At 35.7% G+C, this 26,552-nt stretch overlaps 2 protein-coding genes across 3 annotated transcripts; both read left to right on the top strand.

Annotated features, from left to right (window-relative positions):
* The first annotated feature begins 75 nt into the window (after window positions 1-75).
* Window positions 76-8,915, top strand: LOC135681992 (adenosine receptor A2b). Its single transcript, XM_065196687.2, has 2 exons — window positions 76-1,204; window positions 5,678-8,915. Exon 2 carries the CDS (start codon window positions 6,256-6,258, stop codon window positions 7,312-7,314), a length of 1,059 nt encoding a protein of 352 aa, XP_065052759.1. The 5' UTR covers window positions 76-1,204; window positions 5,678-6,255; the 3' UTR covers window positions 7,315-8,915.
* A 139-nt stretch (window positions 8,916-9,054) lies between these two features.
* LOC135681990 (kinesin-like protein KIF28) lies at window positions 9,055-24,687 on the top strand. 2 transcript variants are annotated; one of them, XM_065196682.2, is made up of 29 exons: window positions 9,055-9,380; window positions 10,955-11,152; window positions 11,538-11,670; window positions 11,881-11,960; window positions 12,325-12,548; window positions 12,691-12,798; window positions 13,098-13,192; window positions 13,741-13,776; window positions 14,074-14,144; window positions 14,436-14,496; window positions 14,785-14,982; window positions 15,163-15,200; window positions 15,568-15,648; window positions 15,910-16,024; window positions 16,418-16,481; window positions 16,654-16,782; window positions 17,135-17,295; window positions 17,827-17,912; window positions 18,265-18,327; window positions 18,619-18,837; window positions 19,607-19,669; window positions 20,170-20,247; window positions 20,688-20,753; window positions 21,444-21,566; window positions 21,932-22,102; window positions 22,260-22,343; window positions 22,859-22,915; window positions 23,197-23,252; window positions 23,979-24,116. In XM_065196682.2, the coding sequence occupies exons 1-28, from the start codon at window positions 9,336-9,338 to the stop codon at window positions 23,224-23,226; spliced, it is 2,877 nt and encodes a 958-aa protein (XP_065052754.2). In that variant the 5' UTR covers window positions 9,055-9,335; the 3' UTR covers window positions 23,227-23,252; window positions 23,979-24,116. The 2 variants fall into 2 exon arrangements, with proteins under 2 accessions (XP_065052754.2, XP_065052753.2); XM_065196681.2 differs by lacking the exon at window positions 23,197-23,252 and having other exon boundaries at window positions 9,056-9,380; window positions 23,979-24,687.
* The last annotated feature ends 1,865 nt before the right edge of the window (window positions 24,688-26,552 follow it).

The following is a 26,552-nucleotide window of genomic DNA, read 5'->3' as shown; positions in this document are numbered from 1 at the left end:
TGGATATGCAGCGCTCAATGAGATGAAATGCCAAAATGAACTAAAGTAAAATTAAAAGTACCTAATTATACTTTTTGCCTCATTTTCTGAAATTATTTAAAATGATACCTTTATTTTACAGAAAATAAATCCTTAATTAAAAGTTCCATTAAAAATTGTTTTTGCAGCACTACTTCTATGAAGAAATTGCACGTATCGTTAATGTGATCAACTGCAAAATAGGGGTTAATCGATGGATTTATTCTAAAAGTTACTCCATTTCAGACCCTTGCACTCTTGCGCTCGACATTTTTAGAGCTTCTTGAATTTGACCACATTATCTGAAAGAACAGCATAAAATACCTGCAAAATCAGTAAGTGATGTTCAAAATTGGCCAGAGAAAGATTTCAAGTTTGCTAACGGATTACTGTTATTCTGGCCTGGTCCATAAAGCTATGAACCAAGAACAAATTACAGAGGTTGGATAGGGAAAGGGCATGTGTTTATTTTGCCATAACTCGGCCAATTCGTACCATATTCAACTGATTAAGTACATTCAGAAATATTTCATAATGCTCTTTCGGGATCTAGGGTCAAAATTGAAAAATTCTAAAAGTAGATTTTAGTGACGTCATCACTTCGGTAATTCTATTCGTTGGCGTCTTTAATTGAGAGAGGCTTCCTGGAGAATCCGTTATTTGGATTTAGTTGGATCAGGATTCAGACAACAGAATGTTTCAACAGGTGAACTTGTAGTATGAAAATTAGCATGCAAGTTGACGTCTGGGAAGTATGATATTTTGGCTTTCTTCACTTTTGTTTTCTTTTGACAAATCTTTTGCATCATAAAACAAACAAGAGATCAAAGTTTTGCTACTGGCGTAAGGTATGCCTTCGATTTTAAATTTAGTCAATTTCGTAGCTGTGTGTGCCTTTTGAGTTTGTTTGATAAATCAATCAAATCTTTTCCAATTGAAGCACCTAGGCTGAGATTTTTTAATTAGCAGTGCACTGTTTCGTGTGGTTAAAAGTAAACTTTGACGACGCACGAATTTCTATCAAAAGAGTAAGAGACACAAGAGCTTTTAGAAACTCGTTCGAAGCATTTATTTGCTAATGCAAGCAATGAATCAGGTCATAGAATGCTGTATTCGATCAAGAGAGAAAGCAAGCTTCAGGCAACTCTGCAAGTAGCTTTGCTCTTAGATTTGTGCAAGTTTCGTGGTATGAAAACTTTTATTCATAATTCACTGAGACAATTCTGAAAATAGTAGGCAGTGTAAGCAGCCAGATATTGTGGTCTGAAATCATTTTATTTTGATCTTTATCAACTGATGCCACAGCTTTTGTCACTAATATTTAAAGTCCTTGGTCCTGCAGTTTTTTCTACTCCTGTTTTTCTATTTTCAAAGCATTTGGCCAACTTTAGGCTGTATTTAGACGAGAAAGTCTAAAGGTTTCCAAAAACATTTACAGAAATTTGTGTGGTAGTTCATAGTTACATTAAAAAGATGAAATAGATTTTTATCTAGAACACTAGTGTTACACACTGCTTTCTTGTACAAATATGTAATTTCACAGTTAACATCTTATCAATTTTTTGAAAATCATCAACCTTTATCATAATCAGGGAAATTCTTAGATACATCTTTTTCGATGCACTGAAAAATAGTAAGATTAAGGATTTGTAAACAGAATATCAGCATTCTTTAACAAGTTTAAACAGGTGTTTGAAACTGCTTTAACGATAGTTCAAAAATCGAAACAATGTCTAGTGATGAAGGAGTAGTTTCATTGATCAAATAAGGCAAAGAAGAAACTTGGACACATTTACTTCTTAAAAGTTACGCCATCGAAGATTTGCAGCGTATTAGTTTTTCCTTAGATGATAGGGCAGGCACGGTAAATGAAGAAGAAAGCCTGTCATCATATAGAAAATGCCTCAAATTTTCTAATTCAATTTAATCTTTCTTGGAGATACAAAAAGAAGACAATGAACCTTTATCATTTTTTTCACTTTCTATCAAACATTTAATATGGAAGAAAGAAGTTGCATGGAAACCAGATTGAATAAAATCTCAAGTAATTAAGGGGCCGCAAACTTATCGATTTTTCCCCCAACAACATTGTTTGGACATTTGGGGGGGGGGGGGTTTCAAGACGTTTTTAAATTGAGATTATACATCGAAAAATGGTCTTATAAAAATAGATCACAACCTGTAAAATCTGAACGTTGTCTTTGTTCAATGTCTCTCGTTGTCAAAATGAACTATCTAATATGGTCGGATCTTAAACTTTTTTCTAAGGTTGGCCAACAAAAAAAAGAGACTCAGACCATAACATAAGAATTTTTTCTAATTCAACTCAGCAATGACGTGAAATCATTTTGCAATTGAACTCAACAATAGTACGAGATCACCTGAAACACTATCCTGGTGGCGAAGGTACGGCAACGTCGACATTATGTAAAAAGGACTTCCCGTCAATAATATGCAGTGTCATTGGGCTCGACAGGCTGCTCTGTTGACAGTGACTTTAATATGAAATCTGTTATATATTCCTTCCTGCACGCAGCATCAAGTTCTAAGGCAGCTCTATACAAATGCATTTTTAGCTTTTCAATGTGATCAACGTCACTTCTCTCACAATCGTTTAAATCATCTTCCATTTCTTCCCTGAGCAAATGATGGTCTTTGATAGGAATATCTTTGTGCTCAAAATCATTTGACATTATCATTAATCCACATGAGATCGTATTATAGGAATCAGGAAAATCGTGATCAGGTAATCATTCTCCATGTTGATTTTGCGGATTTGATGATACCCTGACACCGTAGGAGCACCGTAACGTATCTTGTTCATGTTATCGGTACTTACAATTGTTGTTTCTTCTTTGAAATATTCAGCGAATTCCCGTTGCAACTTTACACGCGACAGGATAAAGTGAGAATCCCCAATATTCCCTGCCAGTATTATCTTTCTTCAGAATTGTGGCATTGATAATAACTTTATAACGTGCAGCAGCATGATTATCTTTTCTAACTGGCATGAAGAGCCATCTAACTGTTTGTTTACTGATGCCATGTTCCTTTAGACCAGGAAAAATCTTAAGGAGATACTCTTTGATTTCATTAATAGTAACCCCAGAACTAGTTATGGTTGATGTGCACCTGCGCTCTTGCGCATGGAATCCATGAGACTTCATAAATTCAGTAGCAACATCGACAGTCGATGGAAATATTTTCTCGATTCCTCTCTTCTCTTTGAATCTCCCTTTTTGACAGTCGTCCGTTGACTGCTCAGTCAAATCACGTCGATCGTCCTAACGTTGGGTTTCAAAGATTTGGTTTAGTTCTTTGCAATGGAAGTCAATTTGGTGAACGTTGCCCAGAAATTGCTCTTCTTTAATATGCATTATGGGCAAGTGTACAATGATTTGCTTTGTTGCTGTCTGTGGAATGTATCTTTTACACCTTTCTGGGAGATGTAACTTTAATTCTTTTAGACTTACTACAGTACTAGCCATGAGCACTGCTTTTTCAAGATAATTCGCATTCATTTTAAACACAATGTAATTATTCTCGATGTCTATTAAATAACATAAAGCAGCCTCCCAAGAGCCTGTGTTGCTACATTGTATTTCAATGCCACTGGAAGGTTGAGTGTAAGAAGGGGCAGCTGTTTGGAGTTGTTGACTTATTCTGCATCTAAGACTAGCTAGAATTTTTGAATTATCTGTTTTCGCTTTCAATCTAAGCAACAGAGAGATGACATCAAGAACTTTGTTTCGTTTTTCAACCGCATTCTTCGCCAACACACTAACTCCAACGACAAATGTTACATTTATTGATACCAAGTTAGACAGATCTCTCTTAATTGACTCTGAAATACTTTTCACTTCCTCCAAATACTGATTCAATTTAGACTCACGTTTGTACTGCGATAGGTCCATGTAATTCTCAAACAGATTTGTAAAAATATTCCATGATTTCGCAGAATCAATATTTGCATGAACAATTCCTCTTCCCATATCGATTCTTCAGTCATAACATTTGAAGTAAACATTACATTACACATATTTTTGAAAATAATTTCATAACAAGGGATGAATCTCGATCTTTCAGGAATGTCTCCTTTTCAACTGTGGCAAAGCTGTCAGGGGTTGAAGGGTGAAAAACCGTTGCGGCAGATGTTGATGCTGAAGCCTGCTGTGTTGGAGCTCGTTTGTTTGCTACAGGTTCTTTTGCTTTAAAAGTGTCGAGCATCTATGCTTGACGCTCTCGCGGATGGCGCTGTGCAGCTTTTACCATGAGATCATTCAAGGCCTCTCTGTCATGCTTCAATTCCTTCCAATTCTTATTCCCTTCATTTTGATCAATGATTGCCTAGACTTTCCGGAACCATGAAGGAAGGCATATGCATTAATAAATTGTTGATACTCTCTAGTAGGTTGTTTTTAAACGTTCATCTTTGCGAACGTAATCAAAGTGCTGCTTATTACATATTACATCGCTGTCCCTGTTGTTAAGTTGTACTGTGGCTGTTAGTTTCGTTTCCAGATGATTCTAATGCAATTCTGGTGATTTTGATAAGCAATCTTATGTTATGCAAAACTGACACGTACTTCATACCTCGGATTCAAAGAAAGGCCATTTCAGTATGTCCCTTAGAGGAAGCCTTCGTGCAAGATTGCATCTCTTTGCAGATAATTTTGCTGTCAGGATCGTTCTTAGCAGTGAAATTTGATATGAATGTAGGGTCAGTACTGCATATGATATGAATATAGGTTTGTATCACCACAAAGTCCCGGCCAGTAACATGCACAAATTTCGCTTATATCGATATTCAGGTCCTGGACGTTTTGTGGGAAGTAGATGGGGGGGGGGCAGTCTAAATGAAAACGTCCAAGTGACGTTGTTTGGGAAAAATCGATTTGTTTGCGGCTCCTAACTATATATTATCGAAAGCCAGTAGGCTTTGAAAATTGTTGCACTCATAAGTAGAGGAGTAAAGAACCTGGTTAGTACAGGCTAGAAGTAGCCTGATCATGGTTTGACGTATTCAGCTATAAAATGATATCCTTTTATTTGCTCGATGCCAGTGCTGTTCAATCAGATCGATGCAAGACACGAGGTGTGATTATTAATGCTAATCATAACTGTCAGCAAACTCTTTCATAAGGCTGGAATACCTATTGTCAATATTGTGCAAACAGGCTTTATAAGCAGGATTTCTGGCACTCTATAAAAGATTTAGCTCTTTGAGATTTTCACTGAAAACAAAAGGTTTCAATCACACTTCAGACTCTGCTTGAATTCCTTGTCCATATACAATTCTACGTTGTATGTTGATGATGTTTTAGCGACATATATTCCAATCACAGCGACTTAATAAGACATTTGCAAACTAATGATTACCAAGAAATTATCAGCGACTTATTTCTTTTTTTACTACTTAAAAAGCAACAAATGAACATCATGATATGCAAATAAATTTTTAACCTTACTGTTTTTAGTTTGTTCAAGATTCCTGCAATATAAACAGATAGTTGCGTTTTCTCGTTAGTTTGTAAACAAATCTAATTGTAAACATCATATTCGAGCTATCTTGTTCCAATTTATGCAATCCAACGTCATAGCTTTTTGTCAATATTAGTGGCAAAAGGACTTATATTACGATGCTATCATTCATTCTTAGAGCTTCAACAATTCTTATTTAGAAGAAGAAGAAGAATTATAAAGAGAGAAATAGAAGACAAGAAGCAGTGGAAGAAGAATAAGAAGCAGAAGAAGACTGCAACAAGAAGAAGTAGAAAACAAGAAGGAGAAGTAAAGGAGAAGATAACGAGGGGGAAGTTTTATTGAAAGAAATGAAAGATAGATCGGCAATCAATGGCCAACAGTTATAAGGACTTTTCCTCTACTAGCCTCTACAATCAATGACTAAGAAAGTGAAAGTGTAAATCAAAACGACGTATGTCCTCCACTTCCGGGACTGATACAGTTGCTAATCATATGAGTTTGACCTATCACCGTGCCTCATTCGATACGTTGTCGTTGAAAAGCAAGCGTGAGAAGACTACATTGATATCTTAGCGAAAATACACGAAGAAGCTGTAGAAGTCCTAGATTATAAGCCACATTAGATTTTATCCAAAGACGCAAAAATCTTGAAATTGCCCCTGTGAGTTGCAATTTCGAGTCATCTGGCGCCATCCCGTTTCAAATGAAAAAGTATAAACGGATGGGATTTACTGAAGCTTACATGTAGCAGATATGTTTTACGTTTCCTTCATACTCCTTATTATTTTGATTGTGCTTTCCTTGACTGGCAACCTGCTGGTGATCCTGTCTGCTGTAGCGAATAAAAAACTACGGAAATACACACACATCTTAATCCTGAACCTTGCAACGTCGGATTTTTTAATCTCTTCTTTTTCGCTGACGCTGCGTCTCGTCCGATTGTCTGATACATACGGTTTGATAAATGTACCAAAAATTTCAACAAGCGCGTTCTGTAAATACACAACTTGTGTAACGATCACATTATTTGCTTCATCAAATTTTAACCTTCTTCTCTTGACCTTCGACAGATATTGTGCCATCAACCATGCTTTGGCTTACAAGCTATTTTTCAAACGTTATCATATGTTTTTCTTGATCGCGACAGCTTTGATATTAGCGGTGGTAGTGGGAGCTGTACCGGCGTTCGTCGAAGAAGTTCTGCGGGAAAAGTCTTTCAGCAATCGTGATTCGGCTTGTTTGTTTTCTTCGGTTATCGACCCAGGCTATAATGTTTTTATAACAATATTTACTTTCTTTGCACCCCTCATTGTAAAGATCGCTTTGTATATATCAATCGCACGAAAAGTCCACAGTTCCCATACTGCTTATGATGTCTCGAGAAAGAGGAACAAGAGGATCCGCTCTAGTTTGACGCGCGATGTTATCAAGCGCAGAGAGCGGCATATGGCTATGGGAATTCTTTTTTTACTCGGCGCTCACACTGCCTTACTAGCGCCGATTGCTATTTTGGATTTCGTACGCATATTCGGAGGGATAAAAGCACCATCATACGCAATAGAGATATGCCTTCTTCTCACTTACACGAACCCCGTCGTTAACGCACCGACGTATGCGGCAGCAAGCAAGGATTATTATCAGACATTCCGAAATCTGGTCTGTTGTTTTGGGAATCAAAGCGTCTTTGAAATCTGCACGAAAAACAGAACAACAAATGAAAACAATGTTTCTATGGAGCATAGAGGGCGCAATGCTGATGGAAATGATATTTGGCATATTTCGATGAAGAAACAAGACTCACATTCTCTTTGATATAGATTTATTTAGCTCTTCAAGGGTCTTTTTTCATTACGTTCAAATTATTCATTAAATTTAAATGGACTCAGTAGTATATATATTTTTCTATAAGCTTTTTTTATAGAAATAAGCGACATGATCAACACTGTGTTTATAGCATAAATATACTTGTTTTAATAGAACTGAACTCGTGTAAACAATTCACACGTTTCATTGAGAAATTTAGACTGATTACAAAACTATTATTATTTGATTGTCTCAAAAATTTAATGCTTGAATTTAAACAATGTTACCAAAAAACTATATTGTGGTGAAAATAAGGGAATCTTTAATTAGTTCAAACAAAAACGATCCAAGTAATTTCAAATATGCTGAAAATTAGAAAGTATTGAATAATGTTTAACTTTTATATACAGCTGTTATTTTAGGCGTTGTTTTATTTTGCAGCAACAAAAGAAAATAAAAGTTTTGTAATTTCTGATAAAAATGCGAACAGTTTCCTAGAAACTTAGTAATCCCAATAATGAATTGCTTTAAAGAAACATAGGACCAAGAAAATGAGAAACAGAGCACAACGTTCTCTTGTACCAACAGTTGCTTGTTATGTGATGGCTTTAAAGATCTAAGTGAAGAATCAGCAGTAGGCTTTATGAGTGAAAAAGCTTGTACCATAGAAGTTTTAGATACTCTTCTGCCTTACATACATAACCAGCAGATACTTCAAGTGATGTCTCCAGAAGCAATGGTCGACGCATTAGATAGCCTTTTGCTGTATATTTAGACTGAAGTAGCCATTGGAGTTTATGTTAACTGAACTGGTCTTGTGCAGTCCATAAGCTGGATACGTAATCATAATATACATAGAAGAGTGAAAAATTGTTTTAATCGATGTAATCCTATAGGACCTAACAGTGACTAAACCAGGAAATATTTGAAGGGGTGTGACTGCTTATAAAAATTTACAATATCTCCCCTTCTAAGACTGGCAGAACGAGGTTGAACGGTTTCTAAGAAATATGAAATAGAAGAATTTGATCCCTATTCATAACAGTACTTTTGCATGTTAACTTCATGAAAGTTCTGCTGGGTTTAAAAGACTGTTCTCCTGGTTTTCAAAGAGCTTGGTCCTGAATTTTTGCCAGGGACACATCGGCATACCAATCTACATGTATATCATCTTATTAAAGAACATTGCTCTTAACACCATCAGTATTCCATTATTTAACCCTTCCACGGAGTTTTATCATTTCTTAAATGGGTCTATTGATAATTTTCCTAATTTTTTCTATGACTGTGTAGATATTAAAATGTTATAGTTTGGGGTGTTTTAGAGCAAGCTTGTCAGCTTCAAACAGTTTTTTCTTATTATAAGAACTTAGAGAGGTTTCATTTTATTACACAATTACACAATTTGATGAATGTGATAATTTTATTGGACAATGAACCCATAAATTCTTGGAATGACTGACCATATGAAATTCGACAGTTATAAACGGCCATATATATTTCCACATTACATACAACCTGGCATCCAAGCTCCAGATATTCAAAGATTTAGTTGTATTGAAATATCCGCCGTTCAAATTCCTATTTTTATCACTGCAGGCAACAGCTTTCCCTTTGACAACATTTTCCCCGCTACTGTTTATGTTTCTAGTTGTCATGGTTGCCCAGTTAATAGCTTCGACAAACCGATGCGATTTGATTGGCTTGTAGTGTTTGTTGTCGGACCACAGTGCCACGGCAACAACAACATAGACAGAGGAGGACATCTTGAAGTTCTCGCTGGGCTTTAAATTACTGTTTCTAATTCGCTGGTTTATGATTGAAAGCTAAGAAGATTAGGACTTCTCTCCAGACTTTTAATCTTGATTGATTTTTAGCGGCAAAAGACAAATACTTTAACTTTAAAACTGGACGACCTGCCAGACAATCAAATTGTCTAACTTCGTTCGCGCAAGAGACTTCCAAGAATTGGGTAACATTTATTTGTTTACAAGTGGACGAGTTGTTAAAGCAAGCAGATAGATTCAAGTATGTCAGAAGAAAGTGTGAAAGTAGCAGTAAGGGTTCGCCCTTTTGTATCCTTCAAATCGCATGATCGCCATTGAATTTCATATTATAAACAACATGCTGCTACAAACTAGATGATTTGATTTAAGGCAAAAATATTGCACTAAATTACGATTTCATCGTGTTTATTAATATATTTGCCATCCATCGAATTTCTATATGGAATCAAGTTTCGTAAGTAGCAAATTTTGTAAAGAAAATTTACAAATTTGGCTCCTCAGGCAGATTTATGTGTTTTGAAAATTAAACAAAATTATGACATCCCTTTAGTACTTTAACTTGATTGAAGTATGCAAAGTAAAAATTGCATCTTGCACCTTCCAAACAATTACTTTAATGTCAATTCAAGGACATCAGCTAAAGATTTGTGTTTATAGTCTCAATATAAGAAATCAACTATTGATTATATGTTGAGGAAAAATGATAAAAAAACAATATTTGTAAGGTTTGTGTTATGTGCTGAATGCAATGCTACAATTTGTATTAGTTGCCTATAACAAGTTTTGCCTCACTTTCTATATCACTCAGGGCATTATTGATATCAGCCGGTCTTTCAAGGATACTTTTAAAAGCAGGGACAGATTTAGCAGGGTGTGTAGGGGGTGCGACACCCCCTAATATTTCTGTGTCCTTCGGTAAATTTTAATTCATTTGGTAAAAATCATTTATTGGCACACAGTAGTATCAAGGTACCACCAATATTTTACTTTATTTATTTTTTTATCAGAATTTATCTTTTTATCAGCAGCATAGTGGTGGGGAGGAATATTCTGAAACGATTTTAAGCTAATCTCAAGGGTGTCCTTGCAAAAAATTTCTGCCTCCTCTATTGAGACCCTCCTGTATATCTCTAAAGGATGTTCAACAATCTCCCTCGTTTTTGGGCTTGCAAACGTCCTTCACGTTGTTGAGACAGCCCCGAAAAAATAACAACTAAAATGCTAAAGCAGTTCAATCATTGAAAAAAACTGGATTCTAAAATGCTTGTCGTGGATTTTGCTCAAGGAGAAAGGACTTGGTTTAAAACTTTTGAATACTGTTTATTATTTTTAGATATTTGATTACAACTTTGGAAAATTACTTGTTTCATGTAGTGCTTCCCCCCCCCCCCCCCCCTGAAACAGTTCGATATAAACATTAGTGGAATAGTGAAGGATATAGACAGCTGTTGAATATGGTCAGCCACAAAATGCTACATATGACTTTGTATAAAAAGAAATTGCCACGTAAAAATGCCATAGCTTTTCCAAACGCATTTACAAAATGGGTGTTTTCCCCAATTTCTTAGCGGTCTGGTTAGCAAAAATTTTCTCCTCTTTGCTACACCAATCTTCCAACCCTGGCTACGCCACTGCTTCATATCATCTTTACCTTAAAGCTAAAAACCAAATTTTAAAATGGGCGTTTCCATTATTTACCAGTGACCTGATGGGGGGTTCACCAAGATTATTGTCTAACAACCCGCCAACCTATGTTGCTTAAATACGCCCCTGTTTAAAAGATATAGGATTACTATGTGAAAATAAAAAAATATTAAACTAATAGTCCATATCAGAATCTTTCACCTTGACGCATCAAATAGAATAAGAGAGAGCGAGGCAGGAATGCAAAACTGATCATTGACATGAAAGGAGCAACAACTACAATCTTTGATCCACAAAATCCAGACGACTTAAAAGAATTCACATTTGACTATAGCTATTGGTCTCATGATGGATCAAAGGAGCTTGAAAATGGGTATTTTGGTCCAGATGGACCAAACTCTAAATATATTGGACAGGTTTGTGCAAATTTCTGTACTTTTTAGTTAACATTTGATTATTAAATGGGGATTTTTTCAAAAATTGTAGCATATAAACTTCATAGAAGTAGAGTACTAGAGAAAGGCACATTGTCAGTGAGGGGAACAGCCATTTTCCTTTGAATGGATAAAGTGATCAGATTCTCTATTTTTCTCTTGCCCCTTGAGTTTGTAGTTTTGCTCATCTGACCTGGGGGGCTTCCAGGTCTTGTTGGGCTTCAAAGCAAAAGCGAATTTTTTTAAAAAGATGCCCAGAATATGATTGATTGGGAAAAAGAAAATGTGATAAAGAGACTTTTCCAATTGTAATTATGATTATCTTGCCAGATTTTTACCCTCATTTGGAAATCTTCATCAATTTTAGAAAGAGCTCTTCAGTGATGTTGGAGCTGGTGTTCTTGATAATGCCTGGTCAGGATATAATACATCCTTGTTTGCCTATGGTCAAACTGGCTCTGGAAAATCATGGTCTGTTGTTGGATATGGAGCAAATAAAGGTAAACTGCATTGCATGAACCACAAAAACAGTAAGGAACAAAATAAGCTTGTAAAACTAGTATATGATGAGCTGAGTATCTTTTCAAAAGTTGTGAGCTCCACTTACATTGAAAGTAGTAACTATATCTTAGTTAAAAATTGAATATAAAAATCTAGTATTGTTTTTAGATGTCAATAAAACTCATAATGTATTAAATATTCTATTGTAGGCATTGTCCCTATGTTTTGTGAAGAAATTTTTAATGGAATACAAAAGAAGAGAGATGAAGGAAGCAATGCAGAATTTGAGGTAAGGATTTCATCAATGATTAATGAAATATTCATTCAAATTTGTAAAGAATCAGTAAATGTCCTTATTGTACAACTCCAAGGCATCTATTGTGAGGTCTAAATGTTAATTTTTTTGAAAGCTTTTGATTTAGGGTTTCAATTTTTCCTTTCTCTTCAGAATCTATCTATTCCATACTATATATTCCAAACTTGAGGCAAATCTTTCTAATACCTTTTATATCTTTTTATTTTTCTTTGAATATCTGCCAAGTTCCAGTTCCAAAATTTGATTATTACATATAAAAATATTTGTAGTGGGCCTTCTACTTACATGATTTTGGTGTCTTGTTCAGTAAGAATGAATATCATATCATTCCACTTAGGTTCTGTTCAGTATGCTAGAGATTTACAATGAGAAAGTACGAGACTTGCTGAATCCATCTACTGGTAAAGGAGGTCTGAAAGTACGAAATCACCCTAAGAAGGGGTTTTATGCTGAGGGTCTCAGTGTTCAACCAGTAAAGAATTATCAAGACATAGAAATGAGGATGGAAGAAGGAACAAAGAACAGAACAGTTGCCTCTACCAACATGAATGCAACCAGCAGGTAACCACATGAATATAGATAAAAATTGATGTCTCAAACTTAATAGCGACAGGACAGTGGCAGAAACACTAAGTTGTGAATTTGTTTATTTTGTGCTTCAGCAATTTGGCAATAGCAAATAACATATTTTCTTCTTCTACAGTCGTGCCCACACAATAGTGGGAATAACATTTACTCAGAAATCAAAGAATGAAGCAGGACAGGAGACAGCTAAAAAGTCAGTTGTCAATCTTGTAGATCTGGCTGGAAGGTTTGTGAAGATTTCTACCAATTTTTGTATTATTCCTCTTTCTGCAGCATGAATGAGCAAAGTGATAGACAAGATTTCCTCGGATGAAGAGATCTTTTTAGCAAAAGGGCTACTACTTATAGAAAATGTAAACGCTGTTTTGTAATTATAGTGTTCAAACCAAGTGTCTTCCATCCTCTGGTTATCATAAAAATGTGTTCTTATGTGGCACAGCCTCATTTGTATTTGTATGTGAGGGTCTGACATAAAGCAACCATTTTTTAATCCTTGTTCTGACTGACTGGTGTTTTATTTTCTAGTGAACGAGCAGAATCCACTGGAGCCACTGGGGATAGACTCAAGGAAGGAGCAGCAATTAACCAATCACTTTCGTCATTGGGAAACTGCATTGCTGGTTAGTTTTCTTGAAATCATGTGAAATGTAGTCAAATTGTCAAAAACGTCGATGTTCTGAAGGAAATAAGCGCTGTCCATCAATAGTGTCCAATCAGAGCCTGCATGAACTTGAAATCAATGGAACGTATTACCGAACCAAACATATTACGGAACGGAACCAAACATATTACGGAACGAGGGGTCTGAAAAGTCTCAGGAGTGTCAAATAATTGCATTTTGTTTTATTAGCATTGAACAAACACATAACAGTTGTGCATTGAAACTGTTTTCACATTATCAACTTGAAACCAGCACTACACACTCTTTACATTTCCAGTATCGAGGTTGCTTTTCAACCTAAGACTGCTAATTAGTTCAATTGCTTATTAACCATTGCTCATCAGATGGTTGTAGTTTTTTTACAAATTGTTAATCGATCTAGTTTACCTCAAATGACCCTAATGAGCCTCGCTGTATCAAAACAAATATATAAGTACAGTAGTAAAACGTATTCAAGAGTTGAAGTATCAAACATTCTAACGTCTGGATTTCCTATTCTTCCTTCAGCTCTTGCAGATCGAGCCGGTGGAAAAAACGTCAGAGGTAACTACTAAATATCGAATTAACAACTTAAAAGTTTGCTTAGCTAATAAATGTATCACAATTTATTTCAGTTAAGTCTGGAGTTATTACGTAGTTTTACGATCTTGGTTTTATAGTGATTGAACGTCGGACTCATGGGTAACTGATCGATGTTACACTGGAGGCACTGGATGATGTTTTCTAACTTCTATCCTTCCTTAAATAAATTATACAGAATGCTTTGCAATGTTGCTTGATGTTGCTGTTAATGAAAAATTTTGCTTTCCCCCTGCATTTACTCCATATCTATTCCCTCAGTTCCATACAGAAATTCGGTCCTCACGATGTTGCTAAAGAATGCTCTTGGGGGCAACAGCAAGACGATCATGGTAAGTTAGACGATATTCAGTGCTGCAGACTTTCAGTTTAGCTCGAAAAAAGTAGAGCAATTATATTGTATAGCGTGGTCCAACGCCATATATCTATTTGATATTGATTTGTATGCAAAGAAATTGTTCTGCGTTTTCATGCTATCGTGATGCTAGTTTTCTGAAATAATACTGCTGTCTAACTCGAAGAGTTTGTTCCGTTATGGATAGATCTCAATCGTATGGAATACCTTTTTATTGTAGCCTTGTGATCGTAACGTTAGTAAATTGTTATTTTCGTGTTTTATTTAGATTGCTGCATTGAGTCCTGCAGATATAAACTACGAGGAGACACTTTCAACATTGAGATATGGTGAGCAATTTTTCTTGAGAAGTCTTTTCCATGCACGTTGATAATCTATAACAGCATATAGCGTTTCTGGTTAATAAGGAAAATATTGCCACACTAAGTATACTAGAATCCCGGAATCACGGTTGCACCGAGTTCTTAAAATTGGAGTTGCCTATCACTTGACAGATTCAAGCTCCTCCGTCATCTTTTCCATATTCATCCACTCCTTTGCCTGAGCCAAAAAAGGATTTTTTTTTAATTTTTAATTCAATTTTCAAGGCAAATAAGAGTGATTGATTTTTTCTTCAGCTGATCGAGCCAAACAGATAAAGACAAAAGCAACTGTTAATGAAGATCCAACAGAAAAATTGATTCGAAATCTTAAAGAAGAAAACGAGAAGTTGAAAGAACTGCTTGAAAAGGCCAGCGCAGGAGAAAAGATTGGGAGAATTGATGAGAAAGATGATGATGATGATGATGATGATGATGAAGGATTATCTGAAGAAGGTATCTATTACCTGAATACTCAATCTTTATCATTTTTGAATGATAATCCTAAGAAGTTTAGTTACGAAAGCTTTTTTTTTAACTGCGGTCAAAACTAAACTCTTTTTTGTATCTACTCACATGTATTTGCACTATCCTTTAAGGTTTTGAAAATTCAATTTGATACGTTTTATATTACAGAGGTTAAAAAGAGGGTCGAGGAAGAATTGCAAGCCAGAGTAAGTTATTTGTTTTGCTATGTTGTGAAGAAATCATTAACCAAATGGCATCTCACCTCATGTATTTAAGATCCTGATACTCTTCTAATTGTACCTAATGAATTTCAATTGAATTCGTTAATTTGAAACTAATTGTATTTTTCTTCTTATTTGCTTTTCCTGACGAAATTTTTAGGAGTATCAAGGGAAAAGATATTACTACCTTCAATTACTTTTCAGAAGAAATTTACTAGGGTGGAGCTGAAGCCCTATTGCTCTGCTCTTTTCTCTGACAGCCATGTCTTAGTCCTCAAGACTGAACTCTGGTCGACGTTTTTTCTGTTGTTTTAACTGTCTACAGTTTTTTTACAAATTCTTTCTTATCTAGATGGCAGAAAATGCTAAATCCATGGACGAGATGGAACAGCAATGGGCTGACAGACTTGCTGCAGCTGAAGCAAAGAATAAGGTGATTTACCTACGAATGATACTAAATTACAAATGTTGATTCTATATTCTCTTAGCTTTGTATTCATAGCTTTTTTTTGCATTTACTAAGTGTCCTATCTAATGTCTAGATGCATCTTCCCGTTTAGGAAGAAAAATGAAGTTAAATTTGTGAGGCTCCTAAAGACATAAGAGGACTCTTAAGAGAGAAATTAGCTAGCAATAGGTAGTTTTGTTATTTTTATAGGAGGAAATATATTTGTGAATTTGATTTAACTTTTAGGAAAGAGATGAAGCTGAAAAGAAGAAAGGGGAAGAAAAAATGTCAACACCACATATTTACAACCTGAATCCAGATCCGATGCTATCTGGGATGATTGTTCATTTGCTTAAAGAAGGTTTGTGTTTCAAATGCTAGATTTCATCAATAATTCAGCGTAGCGAGTTAGCACCCAAACAGTTTGTTCGTGTATTTTTGTAATAGTAAGAATAATATCTTGTTGGGAGAGCGTGACAAATCTTTCAAGATGCATGCAATGTTTCTTAGAAGTTTTGTAATCTTTTCAATTATGGAAGCTCACAAAATTGTTGCATTGGAGGGGGAAACATCGTTTTAACTAGAAAAACCAAGTAGCTTGTGGCAGTTAACCTTGGCAGTTAGCCTTGGCAGTTATACTTTGTAGAAGAAAATACCTTCTGTTGTAGAATTAAAACGATTTTTTGAAAGAAGAAGGTTGACTTAGTCTTCAAAAATTTCTATGCCATATATTATAGAAGTTACATCATTTTAGGTGATAACAAGATTGGGAAAGCAAAGCAAGAAAATCCTCCAGATATTCCTCTAGTTGGACTCAAGTGAGTAACATTTTTTAATGAGTAGTGTTACCATTTAGGAATCTTGATATTAGCATTGATTAGAAATTTTATATGAGCAACATTAAAAGTTTTAAAAATTGTAAGAAGTTTTCCTCGCCTGTAATTATACTTGTATTTTTCACGTAGTCAAAGAATTTATGGTTTTTTACAGCATAAGAGAAGAGCACGCGTCACTGCAGATAAAAGATGGTAGCTGCACTGTTTCAGTTTGTGCCAACTCCAGGGTCTTAGTCAATGGAGAGCCAGTTCTCGGACAAAATGTCCTACATCATCAAGACAGGTACAAAACATCCCTTTTTACTATTTGTAGCATTGTACATTCAACAAGAATGAGGATGCAGAGTGGAGAGAACATTAAATTATCTATAAATAGTCTATAATAGTTTCATTTCCATAAAGCTGTCAATATATTAGCTAAAAGCTTTGCCTTGATAGCTTTTACTTCAAGAACATGTAAGGAGTGAACATATTTTCGCAATCTTGATGGAAAATTTTTTATGTATGTCAAATGAAAAAAGAGCAATTATAACCGTGCTTATAAAGTTAAAAAGCAACGAAACACACCTGCCAATAAACTTTTCAGGTTTTCTTTAAGTATGCACATTTAATCAAACATTTCTCACGAATTCCAGGATAATGATTGGATCCAGCCATTTGTATGTTTTCTATCACCCTGCTGAAGCAAAAACCCTGAAAGAGCAAGGAAAGCTGATTGAAATTTCCTACGAAATGGCCCAAGAGGAAATCGCAAAGAACGCTGGATTTAATATGAAAAAGAAGGAACAATCCAACGGTACATATATACAGCCTTAACTTGCATTTTTTCGCGCTTATCGTAATAAGTTATTTATGTATATAGTTTATGTTTATATATGCTATATAGAAAGCATGTCTCACTTCAGAATGCCAAAGCAGGTCTTCTCCCACTTTCCTATCCTGAAATAGCTTTTAGGCGCTAATTTGATTTGGTAAGGTCTACCGCCTCAGTAAGGCAGGTTGCTGAAAATTGTTTAGAATAAGCAAGTTTATATTTAAGGGAAATTATATTTGATGTCCCAAGGTAAAACGGTAAGGTGATGTTTCTAGAAGTTGCTAGATAGGTATGTGAATGTTAAAGTATGGTGAACCTTAACAGTAGAAAACACGTTTACAGAAGAAAAATCATGAAAAAAGCCTTAGCAGAAAGAAAAAAACATAAGCAGGATGAAAAGTTTATAATTACCTAATATCGAGGATTTACTGGTATTTTCTAGCCTATTAAACACTAAAAGTATTACATTTTACCCTAGTCAATTTAAACTGGTTATCTTATTTGTGTTTGCAGAGGATCTGCTCGTTCAAGAGGACTTGGCAGATCTACTTCCGCATGTGGAGCAAGCGAATGATATTAGCCAAGAGCTCGATAAGAAGGTATTGCAGTTTTGAAGCCATGTTTTAGAACTTGATAGAAATGTTTGCAGCATCAAATAGACGGTATAAATACAAAAAATTGACGGAAATCGATCAGTGATGCCAAAGTTTCGATGTTCACCATGCTATGAACAGAGGGAAATAAGTCGAATAGTCGTTAGGATGTGTCCAATACGTCAGTGACTTTGTGAAGCGCTTTAAATCAATCTAGTTCATAAACTTTTCCTGCACATTTTTAAGGAATCTTTTACACGTTAACACCAGAATCATTGAAATTAGTTCCTTCCTTTATTATTGGATATACCTTTCATGTTCTGCTGTGTAATTATTGCTGTTATTTTGTGCATTTTAGGTAGAATTTGAACTGGTAATTCTTTCGGCCCAAGCAAGAGGCAAGCATTCAGGAAATAAAGAGGTAGTATTTATATACTCATTTGGTAATAAGTTGACTACATTTAGTTCTACTGTGTATGTTACCTAGGAATGCACCGATCACCCCTTCGAATAGAATTGATGTCACTTCAAGGGCAGCAAATTAAACTCAAATGTAAATAAGGATCTAATTAACGACTCTTCGACACCTATTGATAGCATTCTGATGACGTTTGCAATGCAACAAACTTGATATCTTTCTCTGCAGAAAATTCGTTATACCGATGTAGAAGAAACACTATTAATGTGGAAAGCTCTGCGTATCTCTTTACAGGTTTTTGTAAAGGTGAAGCAACTTGACAGTGGCTATGAATGGTTTTGGACGAGACAGAAATTCATCAATCGAAAATACGTCATGCAAGAAATGTATGAAGATTTCGAAGGTGGTGAATCATGGGATGTGCCTGCGGAGAGAGACCCCTTTGTTGAATCACCAGAAACAGAGTGTTTGATTGGCACTGCCGAGGTTTACTTGAAATGCGTGGCCTACATGGTAAGATAATGCTTAGCAAACTGCTATATGACTTGAGCCATCTGACACTAGTGCAAGAAACTCAAAACCCACATATGGTTACACACTTTTTCTCTCTTCACTCTGAATGGGTTCTTGTATAATTAAGGTTGAATGGATTGTATGAGGCTTTTTTAGTTTTTAAATTGGCCCTCATTATCTTCCAAGTTTTGAGCCATTGTGTATTTATTTGATGTAAATAATCGACTTGCTTGGATCAATATTTTTAAATGTTTTCAGCAAGAATTTATAGGACTAAATCTAAAAGTAATCTGAACATAATATCAAGAGAGGTTTTGCCTCATAATTTTAAGTAAATTGCAAACATGAACAAGTTTAGACTTGCAGTCTGATTCGGGTGTTGACAAATTGGGGTCTACTTACAACAATTCAGCTTTTAGGCTTTTAATCCATATTTTTATTACCCGTGTATGCTACTTGTAATATATTTATAATGGCGAAATAACTACAAAAGTAAATTAGCTAGATAATTTTAACAACTAATGTTTAAATCTCTTCTTAAACCTATATGTATTACTGTAAGATAGAAGAACGGTTGTCTTGAAACATCAACTTTGGCGTAATCGATGATTAGAACCTTATATTTTTTACTGTTATTTTATTTTCCTTTCATTTTTATGCGACAATCTTTTTTTGATATAGTAGATGCTGAAGATGCTTAATATTTAATTTAAACCTTCTGCTAGTGATAAAAATTGGAATAAACAATTGATTTGTTGTTTTATTGTAGATTGAACTGGAAGAGCAACTGAATGTTGTGGATTATCAAGGAGCTGAAGCCGGCCATCTGAACGTGAGTAGCTGGTTATTGAATTGATGGTTTGATGAGTTTGGCTTGCAGCTTGTTGGAGCGATCGAGTCCTGGGAATAGGGTGGTGCCCAGTCTTTCTCCCGTCGACCACTGCGTTGACATGTCTTTCGTGATAAATCGCTTCGGCACATGACCTCAAGGGTTAGTTAGTTGGCTATTGTGGCTGAATGTGTAGCCTAAGCGCATTTTTGTTACGAAAATCACATACATAATCTCACAAATGGATTTTCTCTATGCTCCGACCTAGACTTATATTAACACAGCTACCTTGATGTTGTATTTAGCTTAAATTCACTTTTTATAACAAATTTAAGCAGACGTTCTGCAACTTATTGGAGGAATAGATAATTCTAAGCAATATGTTAGTCACATAAATTTACTTTAAATTTTACCTGTTGCACATTAGTTAACAATTTCATTGTTACAGGTGATTAGATTTATGTGAAAAGGGTTGTCCTAAAGATCTTATCACCCTTTTCCAGGTCTCTGTTATTCCAGTTGACAAAGATGGAGGCCCAGTACCCGAGGACGCATGCTACGTTGAAACGCCAGATCAATTGGTAATTTTTATTTTTATTTGTCTATTATTCATTCAACTATTTGTTCAACCAATATATCGATATGATATCTCCGTCTTTTCATGTATATAAAAGGTGAAGAAAGATATTTGTTAGGTATATTACCATTGCAACTGATAAATAGAATATATAAGACTTCTACAGTGAACCACATTAAATTATAAGAATTTTGTGTCAGTGATATTAATTGACTCATTATGGTTGGTCTCTTTAGTTTATAAGTGAAGAAGTTGCTTGGAATATTTCCTAAGTGTTTTGCTATTGATACTGTAGGCGACTCAGTTTTGGTCCCAGGAATTATTTATTCGAAATTTGCTTAACTATCTAGAGGCATTTTTCTATTTTTATATTGATTTCAAACAGTTTTAGCATTTATCAGTTGATGGTTTGAATATTTGATTTTAAGACATTTTCCATTGTAGGAGGGAAAGAGAATCGACTTCAAGATTGATATTGAAAGTGCTGTTGGGTTACCCAAAAGATTCAATGTAAGTCAAGGAATTGATGCTGGAGCCTAAATTATCTGCTAACAAGGGGGAAAAGACACTAGGCTACTTTAAAAAAGGAATTGATATTAATTTGAAATGTCATAAAATTTGAGCTGCTTTCGTAAATTCAAAGTGTCCACGAATATAAGGTTCGAGGTTCATTGCTCTTGTGATGTCTTACCAAACTTCTACTTAGAGCGAAGGGAGAGTTGCCAGCTCTCTGTAATTCTAGGCGTAGGAATCACGAGATGCGACCACATTGAGAGGGTGGATCAAAATACTTCTCGAGAAACAGAGCCTCTCCGTGTCCTAAAAAAATAACCTTAGTAAGCCGGGTAGCATAAAATACAGATAAAATTCATATTTGGCAAACGGAGTCCAACCCTTTTGTTTACTGTAGCTTTTTACTGTCATTTGCATGATCAAGAAGGGCTGTTAACTAGCTAGAATGAGGTATCATAGTTTGCTCCGTTGTACTCTATTTTGAGAGCTTATGGCTATGTGAATGCTTTGTTGGATAGCATCATTTAGGGAAAATGCTAGCTTTTAACATGGATTTTTTATGCTACCTTAAAAGTGTTTCCATTTGTTTTTATTGTCTCATGTCTGACCAAGCTTTATAAACGATATTATCTTGTATTTTAAGCTAATGGAATATCACTGAATCTCTTTTGCTCATTTTTATTTTAGGAGGTTTATTGCAAGTATGACGTGTTTACATACGAGAATGTGAAGAGCGAGGCCTTTTCTGGGAGTCGAAACCCGGAATTCAAATTCTCAAAACAGATAACAATCGATAAATGCTCCAAAAAGGTTTGTAAAGTTTTTGTTTGAAGTTCATTTACTAATTTGTGAATAATCAAACTACGTTATAGCTCGATGTTGAACTAATTTTTCATATTTAAATTTTACATCACAAAACCATTTTATTGGTATTTGATGGTAGCACTAGGTTTAGGGTTTGTTAGTTCTTCTAACTGACTGAGTTGCTCTTTATTTGACGTTCATTCTAGAAATATGATTTTTTTCTCTAAACTAGCTTTTTACTATATTCCACCTCTGTAATTTAATTATATCAAGTCGATAAAGTATCAAGGCCGCTCAATGGAGACAAAGAATCAGGTAAATGATAACATACTATCTTCATATTCAAAATTACAGACTAAATTTTATTTTAGGTGCTAGATTTTCTTGCCGAGAAACCTGTCATTGTACAAATTTGGGGCAAGCAAAAATCTGAATGCAAAAAACCCGTTAACAAGGCCGCGAAAGAAGGACAAACGACTAAAGAGATCATGGCTGCAAGGATTCTAAAGAAAGGCTTTTTGGCACAAACACAGTCAAAGAAGGTAAGACCTGTTTTCTGTTTGTTGGAAAGAATCAGCGCCGAGACTCCACAGTCTATACAGTATCAAGCACTTTGTAACAGACTGGTCATCAATCATTTTCATAGCGGAGATACTTACTTCATACTAAAAATATAAATGTTATACTGGTTTCTTGTAGCCTGTGCATGGCCCTGACTCAGCAAAGCGAGTCGCTGAAAATATGCTGATGAAAAGACAACTCGAAAAGCTTCAGTCCAGGCTGGTGAGTGACTTGCTCGTTTTTAAATTACATTGTGATGAGAATTTGACATAGACATTTTGCCATAAAACTAGCAAAGTTGTGGCGATTGATTTATGTGTAAGAGGGCAAAGAACAGAGCCTGCAGACGAAACATTTTGTCTAAACTGTGACAGCTACATGCAATTACAAAAAAGATTAAGACAGAACCTTTTCCCATAAACAAGGCATATATTCAAAGAGGCCTCCTAGACCAATGGCCCGCTGGCCCCCACACCTCAACCCCACTGCTCATGCCCTGCATAGCTAGGACTAACAGCTGGCTGTCAAACATTATTGCACCCTTTCAAAAAGAGAGCATCTTTGGCGCAGTCAGATTATCTTGATTGATTTTGAGACACAGTTTGGGTGAAAGCTGTATTTTTCTGGTACAGTTTATACCACTAGTAGAGCCACTAAACAGCTGACTTATATTGGCAGCTGGTAATTTTATGTTATATGCTCAATCGGCTGATAGTTGTATTGTACAATTTATTTAGAATCAAATCAAGGAGCTTTGTGACAAAGCAGAAAAGGATGGTGGAACTACAGTTTCGGTAGGAGGCATTTAATTTTTCTGCCACAATAAGCTTTTTTGGAACTTCAAAAGCAACAAATATAAGTCAATTTCTGCCAACATGTTTTTGCCTTTATGAAAATGCTTCATATATATCAATAACTAAGGTAAATTCTGCAAAAACAGGTTTATTTGTCTTTGCTTAGTTTGTTTCCCTGCTAAATTATAAAATAGTTTTTGGTGACTTTCAAAATCAATAAATTAAAATATTTTTATACCAGAAAACCGTGATTCTGAGCCTGAAATATTTTTTGATTACAGATAAACAATTTGCTTGTTGGACTTAAGTAGCAGGGAAACAAGCTCAGTGTAAATATGTAAGTAATTTTATTTTAAAGCAAGATTAGCTATACCTGAATTATACTTAGGATGAGAAGCGCTTTTAGTTACTCTGGACTATTTTTCCTGAAATTTGTTAGTAGCGTTATGATTTGAGTTCCTGCGAAGACCTAGAATACCATAAAAGTGCTAGATTATCTGCAAGGAAAATTGCCACTAAGATAACGATGGACGGTCCTGCTTGCATTACATTAGATAGCTACTGGAGCAGCGATTGACTTTGAATAAGATTGCATACTACTTTTACCTTGTGGTGATCGTGAGACCAATTTGTGGAGCCACTTGTGTATTTGCTAATGCAAAAATTACCTGCAATGGAATGACATTGATGCCCAATGAATATTCCATATGACGTAAACATTGCTGTAGAGATACAAAGATAGACTGAAGAGCAACTTTCCCTGAAAATCTGTTACTTTTCCTAAATAACGAATGAGTTGCATCTAGTTTATCGAGCTGCTTTGTAGTTTCTACACCATGCAGGTCACTGTGAAGGCCTTTCTATCTTTAAAGAAATAGATAGCTCAAACTCTCCGCAAGTAACATCTTCAACACTTTTCCCAATAAGTTCAACATGCATCCCATTTTAACTCTCTTGTTCCTTCTTAAAGATTTCGTAATGAAAATTGATTTTTAAAACAGTTTTCTTGGACCTTTTTTTGTGAGAAGGCACTTTCTGATGATAAAAATATGTTCACTTCAAGATCGCTGATGTTCGTCGGATATTAGGAATAAACACTAACAATGCACAACAACCAACTCAACCTGCTGCAGAAAAGCCCCCAAACAATAACATCACGGAAAAGCCGTCAGGTGCAACTGAAGCTGGCCCTCCCCAAAAGTCTGTTGCTTTCGTCACGCCAGTTGTCAAGGAAGAACCAAAGAGGCGAGACTCGAACTCGAGCAGTTCAAGCTCTGATGGTTCTTCGAGCGAAGATGAGGAGAATAAGAAAGGAAAACAAGCTGAGGACAAGGACAAGAAATCAAAGCCAAGGAATCGAAGTTCAATGTGTAGTTTATTATAGACAAGGAGGATTTTTGCCAGTATATTTAGCTTCTGATGCAATACTGTCAATCAATTACACTGACATTTCTCATCCACACTACCTGTATAGATTAAATGCGGAGGCAAAACTCCCACAAGGTATCCATTTGCAATTGCACCATCCTGCAAAAGGGTACCATTTGCGCAAGTCGCTCCAGAGACACATAACTATTCTCAAGTACTTTCCCCCTTTTTTGTGGCCTTCACCTTTGCGCATTTTTTGCTGATTGGCATACATAAATGAAACAAATGAAGTCTCTTCATATTTTCTTACTTACTCAAATGTTAGATTAGAAATCATCGTCTTCCATAGATCTCCCAAGTTCGCCGTATTTTAGGAGCAATGAATGCTCCATAAATCTAGTTCATTTAAAAAAACGAGCTAACATTCGTTTTCATTTATACAGTATTTCATTCATCAGCTCTTATCTTTTTGAATGGGAAATCTCGGTTCCACAACGTTTATCAATTTTGTCAATTTATTGCACTTTTAATCTTGTAAATTGTTAAAATTATTGGGATTATTGGTTTGATTATTAGTTCGTGACATGTTGATTAATTAATTGACGAATATAATATTTTTGCAATAAAAATAACCCATAATAAAACTTGTCACTTTGTGTCACTCTTGAGAAACTGCATCTTGCGTCAAGTAAGCGAGGAGGAGCGGGCTGTTGATTGTGATGTTGTAACGGCACCCTAGTAGCAGATGCTGTCAGCCCCAAAAAAATGCATGGCAAGCCGCAGAAACTGACCATTTTAACACCTAAACAGAATGGGAAGGACTCAATTAAGAAACTTCAGAGGTAAAGCCCTAAAACACTATCGATATCAGGCTCGCTCTCCTATTCAAGTCAGTCACCAAATTCATTCAGGTCCAGTAATATTCCTAGCTCAAGAACATTCTGATCGTGTTCAAATATAATGATAACAAGGCAATGAGCTTTCGCACCACATTCGATTTGAAAGGGATGTTTTACTTTGGACCTATTTTAGCAGGAGGTAGCATTAATTTCTTAACACGAACCCTTCAGAAGTATAGCCAATATCATACAGCACACACTATGCCAAAAAAGAGATTGTGCTCCTCCCCCACAATCAAAAAATGCTTATCAATGTCTCTCTTCGAACATATTCATTTAAATAAAAAAAGTGCGCGGGCAGCAGTTGAATTTTGCACTTACCGAAGCGTTTTATACGTGGAAGGCATTCTTAAGAAAGGTTGCGGGATGCATTATGTCGCTGAATAACCTGGAAACAGTCCTCTGCCTCATCCACCTTCCAAATGGCCTATCTTCGGCAACGACACTCAACGAGTGGTTGTACTGAGCATAAGTACATGGTGTATAAATACATGCATAACCATGAAATTCACGTGCGTTTGAAGAAAGTAGAAAGCAGCGAATTGCCTTGGGAAGCGAGGATAACTAAAAACGCGTATTTGTAATAGAACGAAGTGCATGAAATGGAGAATTCTCGACCGTCCCAGGGGGAGAAAGAATTAAAAAAAACAACAAAACACTGTCTATCTGGAGGAAAACAATCATGAATAGGGAACATAGATTCCTTTCATGCTCAAAATGCATTCGTGCCTGATAACTTTATGGGAATTGGTTTCGTGGTGAAGTCGGGTTCTTCAACCACTGAAACACGCGACTTTCTTGCAGAGATTTTGAAGGAGGTAGGGCTTGGGTTAAGGAAACATTGTGAAAAGGGGAAAGGTATCAACAGGGTGAGCTAATCCATAAAGAGTCCTATTGCGAAATACTGTTAGCTACCCGTACAAAAAATATCTTTTCAAAGCATACAGCATGTAAAATATGCAATTACTTATGGCATACATTGTTGTATTAAAATGAAGATAATAAAAAATTATTAGATGACTACCTATACCTTAGAGTGTTAGCCCCACGCACCTTAAGCATCAAGGGATGAATGCCTAATAGGATTTTTTGTAGCTACCGTCAATGTTTATCTCATTGAGAAAATGTTCTAGCCCAGTTGCATACACAAAAAGACATTTTAATAAACTTGACTAGGGGTGATAAGTTGACTGGTATATTGGCGCACCAGATTCCAAATCTCATTGAAGCTCTCGTTTGGCTCTCGAACCAGGATTGGCTCTCGTATTAAGAACATAAAGTCAGCAAGATGTAAAGGGTTTAAAATTCACAACGGGAAATGAATGTAGAGAGAAATTGGTGCAAACTGAATACACTTTCGTGAAGTGAAA

The sequence above is a fragment of the Rhopilema esculentum genome, chromosome 16, assembly GCF_057945365.1.
Source record: "Rhopilema esculentum isolate cy_ngs chromosome 16, ASM5794536v1, whole genome shotgun sequence".
NCBI lineage: Eukaryota > Metazoa > Cnidaria > Scyphozoa > Rhizostomeae > Rhizostomatidae > Rhopilema > Rhopilema esculentum.
The sequence above is the reverse complement of the archived record's forward strand: the minus strand, read 5'-3'. Positions and strand labels throughout refer to the sequence as shown.